The sequence below is a fragment of the Arachis hypogaea genome, chromosome 7 (assembly GCF_003086295.3).
Source record: "Arachis hypogaea cultivar Tifrunner chromosome 7, arahy.Tifrunner.gnm2.J5K5, whole genome shotgun sequence".
In the NCBI taxonomy this organism is placed as follows: domain Eukaryota; kingdom Viridiplantae; phylum Streptophyta; class Magnoliopsida; order Fabales; family Fabaceae; genus Arachis; species Arachis hypogaea.
The window spans coordinates 2,881,639-2,896,603 of NC_092042.1; the positions used below are offsets into that span (position 1 = coordinate 2,881,639).

At 35.6% G+C, this 14,965-nt stretch overlaps 1 protein-coding gene across 1 annotated transcript; it reads right to left on the reverse strand.

Annotated features, from left to right (window-relative positions):
* Positions 1-466: 466 nt before the first annotated feature.
* LOC112701970 (uncharacterized protein At3g06530) lies at positions 467-14,934 on the reverse strand. The gene is made up of 39 exons (XM_025752800.3): positions 14,522-14,934; positions 14,199-14,412; positions 13,894-13,989; positions 13,680-13,797; positions 13,424-13,597; positions 12,961-13,131; positions 12,573-12,628; positions 12,389-12,478; positions 12,147-12,295; positions 11,770-11,852; positions 11,551-11,679; positions 11,368-11,442; positions 10,762-10,930; positions 9,870-10,009; positions 9,634-9,723; positions 9,089-9,269; positions 8,771-8,865; positions 8,514-8,666; positions 8,233-8,389; positions 7,858-7,991; positions 7,575-7,656; positions 7,326-7,488; positions 7,010-7,085; positions 6,659-6,832; positions 6,508-6,573; positions 6,314-6,418; positions 6,049-6,138; positions 5,655-5,869; positions 5,381-5,534; positions 5,092-5,274; positions 4,671-4,766; positions 4,505-4,572; positions 4,072-4,417; positions 3,322-3,537; positions 2,374-3,036; positions 1,876-2,279; positions 1,374-1,629; positions 1,107-1,277; positions 467-966 (listed from the first exon to the last, which is right to left on the reverse strand). Exons 1-39 carry the CDS (start codon positions 14,679-14,681, stop codon positions 730-732), a joined length of 6,399 nt encoding a protein of 2,132 aa, XP_025608585.1. The 5' UTR covers positions 14,682-14,934; the 3' UTR covers positions 467-729.
* Positions 14,935-14,965: the final 31 nt, after the last annotated feature.

The following is a 14,965-nucleotide window of genomic DNA, read 5'->3' on the forward strand; positions in this document are numbered from 1 at the left end:
AGAAAAAGTGAGCCACCGGTTCAAGTACAAGAAACTATCATTACCGCTTAGACAATTAGACATCCAATCCGTAATTGTCTTACAAACCCTACCTTAGAATCTTTCAGTGGCATGTTTCGATCCTCTTTTCCATTACTTAGAAAAAGTGAGCCACCGGTTCAGGTACAAGAAACTATCATTACCGCTTAGACAATTAGACATCCAATCCGTAATTGTCTTACAAACCCTACCGAGGTTATGGACGAAACAATTGCTTCATAAAAATGTGTAAAAAATGGAGTCTGCACTTAAAAGCCGAGTACTCTACTATTGAGTTAGTAACCCCCTCCCCCCTTCAAAGCTTATGTTTCTTTTTTACTACTTTATATAGTGTTCAGTGAGCTTCCAAATAATTTTCTGGTAGGGTTTAAAATCCTAAACATACTATTTTCTGGGGTTTAGAACCATAAGTTTGCTAGATGATGAGTTTTTTAAAGGGTAAAAGAATAAATATTCTTTATTACCTAGACTTGCATCTCAAATATCGTGAACTATTACAAATGTTTCAGACTTCATTCCAAGAAGAGAGAAATTCATTTTCGACGATTAAACAAACAAATAAATGTTACTTTTCCTTTCACAATCATATAATATACATTGGACTAGTGATCAAAATTGCATACACGAGGATCATACATGTCTATGCCATAATGCTACCCTCCTAAGTGTACAAAACTGGTATATTGATGATTAAGAGCGTAGATACTCAGCAAGACTCTCACCACTCAAAGACTCCATATCCTGCAGAATTTCCTGAGCAAGTGTCTTAACTGAAAGCTCCACATCCTCAAGAAGTTCACCAAGGAATGGGATTGTTTCAGCCAAGAATACCAAATATTCTTCTTTCAACTTATCCACAAGATATTTCACGGTTTTGAGTCCCAAAATTCTGGCTCTCAGTTTTTCGCTCCGCGTCTGCATCAAGACCTGCACAAGAACCAAAAAAAATATAAACAGATATTTAGCTTAATGTTATGTTTATCACTGAAATGAATGCGAAAAAGATGGTCAGAGAAATTTATCTTATTTTTCTAAAATAGGTATATATAGAAGAACAAGAACCATACCTCATGGTTCAAGGGTTTCCACAAAAGGTCGGATCCGGCAGTGACGGCCATTTGACCTATACAATTAACTAATAGTTCATCAACCTCCTTTACACTTGGTATATTCATGTTGTCGTCCAGAGAAGTCGGTGGATCTACAACAAGTTGCAAGACAATAGGTTTCAACAGCATCTGCATCAAGGATAGCACTTAAGTTGGTCAATACGCAAAAAGAAAAATGTTCTGAAAATAAAGTGGCCAAATACTCAAATGGTATGATTCATTAACCTGAAAATTTGAGGAATCTAGGAACTTCAAGGTCCCATTATCATAAAGGAAACACTTGTGTAAGGAGGATAAGACCAATGCCCGGAGATGCCAGACCTTGATGGACACACTATCCCTGTCTTCTACATCCCCATCATCCTGAATCTTCGCCTTCTTTTTCTTCCGACTGAAATTAGACACCTTCCCATCTCCACCATTAGTGAGATGATGAACACAGCTACCAAGCAAGTGTTTGAAGTAAGGAACAAATAATGACCTACAACAAAGAATACATCAGTGTTCGCTTTAGGTGGTTGTCCTTCAATATTTCACAAAAGCATAAGTAACATCATAATAACTAATTATATTGCTGTATTTATTGGTGGTGAATATAAAATATAAATTAACAAAATCTCGTTGGAACTTATTTTTAATTTATGCCATCACCACACTAATTTGTCAGAATACCATATAAAAATAATTATTAAGTAATTCAACGGGGTACATAGAGAAGATGACTCACCGATGGTTATCAGTGAGCTTATTTACCATGCCATAGAAAGATATGGCCCTATCAATGCTTCCTCCAGATGCAGTTTCATCCACCTCAAATTCGGCCCACTCAATACTTTTTATGAAGAGAGGCTTGAACATGCTCTCTGTAAGTTTTAAGGTCAAAGCTACCATTGCATTCATCACTCCTTTCTCTACCACATCAATGTTTTGAACTGAAGGGGGACCTTGACGGCGAAGATCAAGAGCAACCAAACAAAGGTCAAAAATCTTTACATGGAATGCCGCAATAGTTGATCTGTCCATCGTGCCAACCAAGGTTGCAAACATATCAAACACAATTGTTAAGCTTTTCTCCCCAGCCTCAACGGCAGCAGGGTATAACTTTAACAAAGGTGGCAGAACAAGTCGAGCCTGTAACAAAATTAAAATGCATATTAAGTAAATATAATGCAGAAATATTCATTAGCTGCCATAGTATTATAATTCATATTATAACAAGCCTTACAGGAATTTTCACTGCAAGAAGCTTTCGTACTGCATTAGCTCTAGTCTCAATCTTTGCATCTATTCCCGATACGTATTCAGGATTAAGCACGAGAAGCTCCATGATATTTGTAAGATATGGATTTAGAAACCCGCCAAGCTTGTCAATAACTGCCTCCAGAGTGAAGAAAATAGCAAACAAATAGGATTCATGCGAGGCTGATGAAGCTTCATTGGTTTTGGGTTTATTATCCACATCAGACAATACTTGCTGTGATGACTTAAAAACACCATCCATAACTTTAGGAAGTTCTGGCAGTGCCTTTGGACCTAGAACATTGATCAAGGCAGCAGTTGTCCGAAGGCAACTAGAAGTGAAAGTCAAGTTGCAAGACATAATGCATCTCGTAACAGATCCAAGGCATACATTGGAGATGGAATTATCAGATGGGATGCTTTCAGCCAAAACTTCTAATGCTGAAACTGCTGCAACTTTCAGGGAGTTGTTTGATGAATCATCAAGTACACGGACAATTTCTGAACACATCTTATCCATTGATTCTTGAGAACTTCTACTCATATGAAGCCAAGAGAAACTTGGTGTTGACCTTGAACCTTTAGTGTCTTTAACCTTCACCAAGTCCTTTTTATTATTTCTTATGGTCTCACTTAACAGCCCGAGAGCCTGCAGGCAAGTACTACAGTATCAAACAACAGTTCTAGGTCTCTCCAGTTAATGAAAGACAGTCAAGGAACAACTAACAGAAAAAAATAAATAAAAATAAAGTAGCCATAGGACCAATCGTACATGAGTGACATATTTCAGAAATAAATGTCCTTTTAGAAATGTCCTACTCATGAGAAAACTTGATGAACAATAATGCGAGTTTTCGGCACTAAATAATTAGTTGTAATATGCAAGATCATGATTGAACTTTCTTATCTTACACAAACACATGAAAAACAATACCTTTTTCCCCACACTTTTATCTGCATGGTGGAGCAAGTTAATTATGCTGTTAAAATAAGATGAAGGCATCATGGCCATGGTTATATTTCTCAGAACAGCACGCATACTTTCCTTCAACTCTTTCCTCATAACAACAGGTAAATTCAGTTGTTTTTTACTTGCATCTACAAGTTGCACAAGGAAAACAACATGCTCCAAAAGCTCACTCAATGCCCTCTGCAATATAAAAGAAAGTATCATGACTGTCGTAAAGCGAATTTTTTTTTCAGCAAGAAATGGCAGCAACCACAGACTACTCGAGTATTAGGCGCAATCTGCCAAATATACGTGTAGAACACCAGTTATATTATACACAACAAAGTAAAAAGGATCTGAAACGAAAGCAACAAAAAAACACATACATGCTCTCTTAAGTTCACAATGGTAAATTTCACTTTAGCTTTGACATAAGCCCGAGATATCCCAAAACTTTTAGATTTATATTAAGCAAACAATTTCATCCATTTAATGTAGCAATGAAGTAGCACAAAAAATGAGATCATCAATCCCGCCCTTACATATATGTTGAAATACAAATCGTTACAGATTGTTGGGCTGTTGGTCATTGGTTTTGCAAAAAATTGATGTTCTTTGGAAGAATTACGATATAAGGTGATGTTGAGAACTTGCCTAACCTTTTTGAATAACGTGAGAAATTAAAAAAGGCATGCAAAAATCAATGCATCTCTTATCCAATCTGTGAACTTATACCTGAATGACAACTGTATTTTCTCCAGATTCCAGTGCGAACACAAATTCAGGATCTTGCAATTTTTGCAAAGTAAATTGCATTGCAAGAAACAACTCCAGAAACCATTCCTGATCAATATTACTATGTCCTTCCTGCTGCTCAAGCAGCAAAACCAGAGAAGGAAGCCAAGTCTTACTTGTGAATTGTTCACAGATTTGCACTGCAAATTTATATTCCCACTCCCTCGTATAAGATGTTAAAGCATCTGGAGTCTCACTGTCAAGGAAACATGCTTCTTTCCTTGAAACCAATGAATGGAAAAGCAGGGTAAGCAATGAGGCCAAGCTTTTACCCTCACCTAGGGTTCTGCAAAATGGGAAACCATCATTGGATGTGGATCACAAACCAAAGGTGAAAAAAGTTTAAAGGCAATAACAAGTATAACAAAAATACCTTAACAGATATAAAACAATAGATAACCTTCTATGCTCAACAATTTCAGGCAAGATATCCAGGAAAATCTGAAGAAAAATCACATCAGAATGTTGATCTGCAAAGAGTGACTTGCAATGCAATAATATAGAAGGTATGAAAGACAAAAACATCATACAAAACCAACCTTCAGCAATTTCTCCACATCATCTGTCTTAGACAACCAACAAGGTACAATTGCAGATATAAGATCCTCAAACACATGCTTCGAGTGACTGTCAATCTACAGGTATATAAACACAAATGATCACATCCCTAATAAAGTTTTTTTTTTAAAATAATAAATAAGTAACTAGAAGTCACCAATAATAATCATGAAGAATTCAAACACTTGTAACTCAATGTATAAAAGTTGCAGTGTGTTAACATAAAACTAAGCATGCAGGACAGTTCCTCAAAACTTTCAAAATCAACTCAAAGAGTGTGACCTCAAAAAACAATGATTGAAAACAAGTAGGGAAACAACATTCAACGCTGACAAGAAACTGATTTAATAAACTATCCTACTCATAGGGTGCCCAATAAAAAGAAACCTTATCCTTACAAACCTGTGTCACAGCTGATTCTCCAATGACTGCAAGAATATCAAGTATATATCCCAAAACTTCTTCTGGGAAGATTCGGGTAATAGCAGAAAGCACAGAAAATACATGGTTGCGGGTGACTACATCGTTGGATGTGCGGGCACACTCTATCAACAGCTTAATGCTAATTTCTTTTGTAATTTGTTTCTGTCGAAGATAGTGAAACTGAACATTAGTAATCAGCCAAAATAGCAAAGAGGTAGACAATAAAACTGGTATTAAGTAAATCAAAACTATCATGATTAGGACATACATTTGGCAGAGCCATGCTTTTGAGAGACATGATTATATCGTCCAGGATTATCAACAGTGTGTGTTGAATATGACATATGATGGTATTTGCTTCTGAGGGACTTGATGAAAATAACTTGCGAAGGAGCTTAAATAAGGGACCTAAAAACAAATGCCTGAACAAATAAAAACTGAATTTAGCACAATAAAATACTTGGTCTTATCTTTTAACATGATAAAAGATGTTATCTTCTTCCGGGCAGTTATACGATTAATTAGTTAGAGCAATCATTCACCTGTTTGTTATTTCCTTCTTCAACAGCAAAACATCAAGAAGAGAACTAAGGATGTAGACTGGATTTTCTCTTCTACAGATGTCATTAGTGAGAACCTCCTCCTCATGTATTTTCAATTTCTGCTTCTTTGTGGTCTTTTCATGTGATGAACTAATTATCCAACTTTCCTGCTTAAGTATGAGATCAAGTATGTGGCCAATTGTGTCGAAACTAATCTGCAATTCCATGAGAACCACCAATGATTTTCAATTTCATTTCTTCCTTTTCTTCTATGGAATAAAAACTTGACCCACAGCATGATAAAATAAACAGAGCAGAATCTATACAACCACACACCAAGTACAATTATTGAAAGAACAAATAGATAACATTTACTCAACAGCAAGGAACTTACATCTATGCGCATCAAGGCCTCTTTGGTTGCATTTTGTATGTCCCCATTAGCATTATGACACAAAAGCACAAGCTCACAAAATAAATGCTCCTGATGGACCAAAAAAGGTATTTTCAGGCTATAAAGTAAGTATTAGGTAGGTGACAACGCTCCCATTTAAAATACACAAAATAATCTTTCTAGTACACCATGTTAAGAGAATAAACAGATCTAGTTATCATGAATGACAAAAACTGTTAAGAATCATGTATATTGTTATTAGGACCTTCACTTCATTCTTCAACCCTGTGTAGAATTGATTGTTAAGTTTGTCCAAAACAGTGATACAAGGCTTTACATAGGCAGGATCATCTGATGACACAGCATCCAACTGAAAAAGGAAATGGCCCATTGCAGTAAGTCAGTTAATTTAAATAGAATGATGATATGGCATAAGAGAAGCATGACCTAGTAGCTGACCTGCAAAGCCTTCAGTAAGAGATCCTGGTGATCATTCCCACCAGAAGGTGATGACATAACAAAGCTCTAAAAAAAAACAGAAAGAAGGTTCACACCAAACATGAGACCGAAGGTTCTATCAACTAAATCAAGCACAGCATAATAGGCATACCTCCAGCAGAAGGCAGATTAGTTGAATTTCAGTATTTGAGACTTTCGGGCAACACTTCCCGAGCTCATTAGAATATTGCCTCCGCCTCATAATAAGAGAGGACAATAATGACATCACTCCTTCAAATTGCACAATTAGATTCCCGATTTCTTTGAGCAAGGATAAAATCATTAGCTGCCAGGGGTAACAATGTCCAAAAGTAAGTTGATATCTCCATCATAGCTTTGGATATATATATTAAAAATAGAGTAAATATGAAACTGACCATTCAAAAACGAATTTTTATCACCATTTTGCATCTGAAGTATTAGGAAAGCAAAATAGAAGAAATCTAGGGTGAAGATAACAAACCTTTCCATAATTAGAGAATTTCATAGAAGAACCCAAAATCACGCCAAGAATATTTTCTTTTGTGGACTGATCAAACCTGAAAAGATGTTTGTGGGAACAAAGTAGAATAAGAAGGGTTCAATAAGGACAATTGAAACTAATATTCTTAAATTTTCAATAAAGATAATGAACCCCACTCCAGACATAGTGAAAAAACTATCAAAAATGAGGAACAGATAGATTAATAAGGAGAAAGCTACAAGATGCACGTCAACAAATATATTATGCAGTTCTGTGGAGATGAAAACAGTGCCATTGAATTGAGAAATGAAGATACCTGTTTCCTATATTCTGAGGTACTAAGATGTTTTGAAAAGTTGAACTCAGCATGGATGCAAACAATGAAGGAAGGAATTTCTTGTCAGATAATATAAGTGCTTTTTGCTGATCCATCAACGATAAAAGTTCACCTAGAAAATGGATCGACGTTGCATTGCTTCCTGTTACCAGTTTAGAAAATCTTAATATCAAGGTAATATTAATTAGGAAGTAATGGCCAAGTCCAATTATTCTGATAGTTAAGTACCATTTTTCTTGCCAGAACGTGCAATACGACCCCACAATGCATATAGCCCATCAATACAGTTCATGGCAGCAACCCTTATAGCCTGAAAAGAAATTCAAAAGATACAAAAAATGTTTGACCCAACGGCATTTCCTTGAAGTCAAGAAAACAGAACATACACAATAAAAAGCAGTATCCACTCCGTGAGCAATATCATTTGTTAATATTCAAAAATTTGCCATATGAAAAATTAAGTATGAAAAATATATACACCAGGTCAAGGGGGGTAAGCAAAAGAACATGCCTGATTGTCAGCAGCCAATGGAACAAGAATAGACGGAAATTCAGCTAAAAGTTCAACTTGCCATCTCTCTTGCGATAGATTACAAAGAAAAGCGTAACACTGAAGACTTTCAACCTGCACTGCAGCAGGAACACCTGCAGAATGCAAGACCCAACAGAAAGTCAAGGTCAAGCAAATTTAAACTTGAGCTTATAGGAATTGGAAGCATGTGAATGGTAAAGAGATGTTAATATAGTCATTAGAAAATAATAATAGGAAAAGAAAAAGGTTTGGAAGTCAGTTACAAGTGAATTTATTTGATATACAATATGTGAAAAGGAATCAAATATTGACATATGGAGCAAATAAAAGAATAGGGATTCAAGTGAAATGTACCTTCCTCGGTGAAAAACTTCGATAGGAGGCATGCAGGTGATATACTACACTGTGCTGCTAAGTAATGGAGGTGTTCATGGAAAGCATGCTTGTATTGCGAGGCAGCGAAAAAGACAAACAGGTCCTTTATCCTACAGACCCACTTATTGTTATCATCCTGCAATTGGTAGAATGTTAATCCAACCAACAGTGATAACCGACAAATTATACGAGGCCAAGCAGATTTTTGTAACAAAATCGTTACAGGATTACAATACTCAAATACTGAAGGAATTACTCACCAATGGCAGATCTGAAGGCATTGCAGATATTAGTGCTTTTAGCAGCCTCCAAAACAAGCAAACTATAATTTTGCCATTTAGAGGTTTCAGATGGGTAACCAAAAAGTGATCAAAGAATGCACTGCAATCCCAGTCTAACACTTCAGAATTGAACTGTACAATGAAACCGAAGATAAAAGAGAAAGTGGAATATAAGTTTCTCCTCAATAAAACATTAACAAACATAAAAGCACTCATATACTATCAAATCCTTGTACCTCTTCCAAACGAACATCACCAGCAGTCACTAAGGATTCCCATTCAGCCTTTAGCACAGGAAATACAATATCGAAAAGTGTAGAACAGTCATCACCTTTGAGCAAAAAGAAGCCCACAATCAGTATTGCTTAATCTGCTTTAACAAATCCCGACAAAGAACTATAATATAAAAAAGGGAAGTGCAAATAGTGTGTGGGGATGATATTCTCCAAATAAAAAGTTCTCAAGTATTGGGTCATGCTTCAGTCGTGAAACAAGTAATATATAGAAGAACTGTATCACAGAAAAAAAGAAATTAACAAAAGAGAGAGACAAACCTTTTAGTTTTGTCAAAAAAGACTGCAATAGCACAAAAAAGAAGAGTGTTTTTGACAGTTCCAAATCACTGCAGCTGTCAACAAACCAAGCAATATGATCTTCAGGATGGGACATGAAATTATCAGCCAAATTGTTGATCGTCTTCAAGTTAATTGAAGATAAACGCCCAGTTATTGATGCCTGCAATTGTATTTTATCCTTAAAGAATCAGAAAGCTGATGGATCTTCATTTGGCAAAAAATATTAGCTAGTTACTGGGATTAATATTTCAGAAATACTATGAAACCGAAAGATAAGTAATCCCCAACCCATTCCACGTATTCTATTCAAATTTGAATACATTCAAGTGGTAGGGATAGGCTTATTAGCTATGTCCACTTTACTTCGCAATTTTTGCTTTTCCCAATGGTGGTAAAACCTTATGATGCATTCAGTATAGTAAACCTTGGATAAACCTCTGTAGTTTGACAGCCTTGCCTTGTTAAACAACAGACTGATGTTTCTTCATATTATAAGTGGGCAATAAATTTAAACAGATATTTACCGCTTCTATAGAAGAGGAAGTGATATTCTGATAAAGTGGCCAATTTACTTTGTTGAGTGATCCCAGAGCCTTTAAATTCAAGCTTTGTGTCTGCAAGTGGAAGAAAGGTGGTTATGTAATGCTAATCAGAAAAGAGAATTTAAATTCTGAGGTAAAAAGACACCATGTCAGAATAAAGTCGATAAACAAAAAAGATAAATACTAAATCCAAAGTCAGGGAAGAGGTGCAAAGCAACCTGTGGTAGTACAAGGAGTAATGGGAAGATCATGCCAGCAAGTCTCTTCAAGTAATCAGTATGATCATGAAAGTATGATATAGCATTATTTAGACAAGAGACAGCAACTTCATTTGTTAGACGAACATTATCAATTGAACCTACAGAAAATAGAGAACAAGGCAACAGACGTCACAATTTATTCCAGTTACACAATTATTTATTACCTGCCATGTATTCTCCCTGAACAAGTTCTCAATGAAAAAGGCCCCAAGCAAAGAGCATTTATTTAAATAAATCCAAAACACAAACATACGGAGGAAGCTAAATTTATCCCTATCCAAAGGTGAAATAGAATATACTTAACATGAAACAACTACCCGGGTACAAATTTTCCAGAATTAGTATACATGCCTTAAACTCAATAAATGTTTGGCTGAGTTGAATCTGCTCCCCTTAATAAATTATCTCTCTTCAATTTCAATTTTGATTAAGTCATTGTTTTTGTATGATAATTAAGTATACAATCCAAGAAGGGTTTAACTATGAATATGTATAGATTAAAGGTTTTATCTAAAGCAAAAATTGGTTGCATTATTTTGAGAAAAAAGCAATTACCAATCGCCAAAGCATGTAGACTTAGATTTTCTCATTTAAATCTCTAAACGACTCCGCATTTAACAGACATCACTGACAAGAATAAATTCAGAAACAGATTATTTTGCCAAACATCTGATTGGATGAAAATATGTATGTTCGTCATCTATCAATTGTGTTCTAAATGTGTATATATAGAACCAATTACTGTCTCATATATAATCACAACGAACAAGTTTATAGCAGTTAGTATATCAGATAAAGTAAATCTAAATACTATATTTTACTAAGTTGTGTCAAATATGCCATACATTACCTGACAGCAGCTGGCTACTACATCTCCTCAGCACATTCTGCAGTGCATCAAATAGCTTAGAAGAACCTATTACATTTTCCAAGCCATCAACTGATAAAGCTGCTAGAACAACTGTCAGATCTTTATCATCAAACTGTCTCAATATGGCATCTTCGATGTCTACAAGACTCTGTTCAACAGGACAGAAATAGGGAGTGGAAAACGGATATAAGCCTTCAAGATTTAAAGTACAGTACCAAAATCATTTACTTTAGCTAATCATTCATAAAAGAAGGGATTACACACAGAATGATGTGCACTGTTAAATTAGATCAATTAAGCCCCACCAATTACATACAACACAACATCAAGGTCCATATAAATTAAATCTCACTAATGGATGAAAGAAACACTTCAAAGCAAACCCCAATGACTTCAGAAAGTTCTAAAGAGTTTACACAATAACGAAACAAAAACATAACAAGCAACAATATTCAAATTGTTTCAACCAAAAGGAGAGACTGATCAAGGATACTCTTCAACATATTGATGAAACAGAAACATATAATAAATAAAAAATGAGAAAGATGCAGACTTGATATTGGAGGAGTTTAACAGAGGGAATACCTCAGAAACAACGACCTTGGTTTTCAGAATTCCAGATGAATTTAAATCAAGCAGGGTGGACCGCCGAACATCAGCCTATACAACACAATAAGAAAAGTGAACCTGTACATACTGAGAAATTTGAAGACTATCAAATCAGATTCACGCAACTAAGACCGAGGGAAACTAGAATTCAGGAAATACCTTTGGATGATGCAAGGCGAACCAAATTTTTGAATCTGAGATATCAACTGGTGAACTCAAATTCCCATCCAGCATCTTACACAAAATCTTATATGCCGAGTGGTCTTTCTTAGAACGTCCTTTGTTATCCTATTGAACAAGTTCAAAGTTCAAACCATTTGAAACTTCCTCACAAAGGCATCGATAGATACATGCATACTAAGATAAACAGGAACTTGCCTGAAGGAAATGATTAACTGCTTTGCGCAGTTCAGAAGGATACTTTGTATTAAGAACAGTCAGAATCTTTTTTGCCCAACCAGCTGATTGACATCCAACAAACCAAGGTTTGAGAAAAAAAATCAGTTAGGCATCAAATAATAGTTGCATATTCTATTGAGAACAAGAAGTTTGGCTGAGAAGCAGCAAAAATCTATTGAGGGGCACAACCTAACAACAATAATCAACTATACACATTTAAACGTACATAACAGGAGAGTTCAATACTTCAATGTCCAATCTGATTTGACAAGCCTTAGGGAATATAGATCCGATAAATGTGTGAAGAACAATAATATCACTGTGAACAAAATTTTAAGATTCTAAATAATATATACCTGACATAGAAGATGTTGAGTCACTGACTTTCTGTGACAATCTCAGACAAGTGGATAGGATCTTGGTAACCACTTGATTAATAAAACCATTTATGGGAACCTTTTCTATCAATGATAGCAATGCCAGCTGACAGTGTTCATCAGAAGAACTGCAAATGTGTTACAATCAGTACAAAATCACAAAGGAGCAAAAACTATGAGTTATAGGATACTCTTCATAAAGGAAATCACAAAATTTTCACCTGGAGTCTATCAGGGAGCCCAAAAGCACAAAAAGAAACTTTTCAATATTGAATTCCCTAGACAATTCAAATAAGATCCCTGCCAAGTCCCTATATATAAAAAGAATTATAAATCATAAATATTACAAATCAACAGCCAAAGCACAGAAATTACGGATAAGCAGAGTAGCTTTTGGAAAACTACCTTATTTCTTTCAATATATCCAAGGCCTTCACAGGGAAAATTTCAACATGTTGTGACTAAAAAAAATCCAATAGAACATATCAGAATAGAATGTATACTAAGAAATCATAATGACAAAATTCTTCTATGTTTCAAACCAAATTCAAAAATACATACAGAAGAGCAAAAAGAAAATTGCATCAATAAACCAATTCATGTAACTTAACACTTATTTTTAAATAAAGTAAAAAAAAAAAGAAAAAAAAAGAAAGGAAGAGAAGATACAAAAGAGGATAAGTGATCCTCAAAAAGATACAAAAGGTATAAGTAACTGGTAAGACATAATAAACATATCTGGTATTCAAAGGGATTGGAATGCAACTTATGCACAGAGGAACATGCGTGGTACCTGAACAAGATTGATTAAGGCAATAAGAGATAATCGAAACCAATGAAGATCAGTCAACTCTCTTGCCTCCTCATGAGCAACCTCAGCAATTGAACGTATCAAACTATTAGTAAGTTTGGGAGCTAACACAGCTTTATTTCCAAGCAAACCAATGATCATCAGAGAACCAGCCTGCATATAAGCACAATTTGCATGAAACAATGTATAATAAGGCAACAAGGAACATAACTTGTACTACAAGACAACATTAGTTTCATGTTCTATCCGAATGGGAGAGAAATACTATCACTAATTAATATATTTCATTACTGGACATTGTAGGGCAACTTCAAGTTCGTTTCAGACAGTCAAACATTTTAAGGGCAATACATTGCATATAAACCAAAAGGTAATCACAAAAATATTACCATGTGCTCATCCCAATAAGTTTTCATGTGCTAAAACAAATTTCAATGAATCTAACCTTGTGATCTGAAACTCCCTTAACACCAGGATTAAGACCGGAAACTACAAAAGGAAGTATTCTCTTGACAATATCATCATTAACCGTCACAAGACTACCCAGAACTTCAATGCAAACAGCAGTACATAAGCCTACTACATGTCTTGAAGGTTGAAACTTCTTTGTTGGAGCTGCCTGCAATTGAAACTCTTATCTAACTATTCAATTCCATTAGACAACAATCAAATACAAAAACAAAAATGAATTGAGCACTCACATAGTTGCATAGAACTTCCAATACACCTTTATCACGGATGCACTGCTGCACCAAGACCGTTCTAGGTGGCGGTGCACCAGAGACTCTCACCCCCTCAAGAAACCCCCATTTAGTATTCCTTTACCAAAAAATTAAAGACAAACATCAGAAACCATTCCAATAAGCAATTTACATCATAACCAAACAAAATAACAAACAATCATATCACACTAACCTTGTATCCAGTATCTGTACTATTCGAACAAATGCATGCGTGTCATGATAAGGCAAAGCACATAGAACCAACTCCTCAACATTGTACACATGAACCCTGTAAAACACTCGATAAGCAACATAATAAAATAGACAACCCATCACATTCCCCACACCAATGCAATCAAACTAGAGAGTTCACCAAGCTCATGGAGCTAAGGTAAACCAGAATGATAAAGCTCCACTGTAAAATTGTCAAGTTGATTTTACAAACTTGTAAACAGTCTACGAGTTAGAAAAAGAGTTTGATAAAAGCAAGTCACTTACTTGTGTCTACGAACCAAATACTCGAGCGTTTTAAGAGCAGAGGGAATGAGAAAATATCCAGAGAGAAGCTTTAAGTACGAAGCAATGGTAACATTAAGCTGATTGTTCTGTTCTACGCTCATCAACTCCCTATCCAACTCTTTACTCCGGTAGCTAAACAAATCGTTCTTATAGTGCCCAAACTTTTCATCATTGCCTATAAGTACCTCTAAACCTGAAACAGTGACAATCACAGATGCCCAAAATTCCAATTTTCAAATTCAATGCAAACAAAAAGTAAATAAATAAACTTTATTCGAAATTAATTTAAATTTTTGGGGAACCTTGAAGGGCGATGTTGAAGATGGTGTCGATGTCAATGTCAGCGGCTTCTTTGGGATCGAACAGGATGGAAGGGCGGGTGAATGGCCGCTTGAGGGGGTCGATGTCGGGTCGGGCGAAGGACTTGATAGCTTCGAGCTGAGATGCTATGGAAGTAGCCATTTTTTTTTTGCAGTAACTAACTTTTTAGGGTTTACAGAAGATGTAGGGTTCTTATTGCTTTGATTTTTGATTGTGCGTGCCTCTCTCCAGAAGAAGGTAAAAAAAGAGAAGGGAGAGGAAGCTATGCACACTTAGCCGCACACACACAGGGGTTTAGGGTTTTGGATTTTGAGTGTAGCAACTACTTGATGGAGCTGAAGCTAGTTTTGGACATTAGGTTTGTTACCGCCAAATTGTTATGTAAAACGTCGTCGTTTTCACATGCAATTTGTTACATATATATA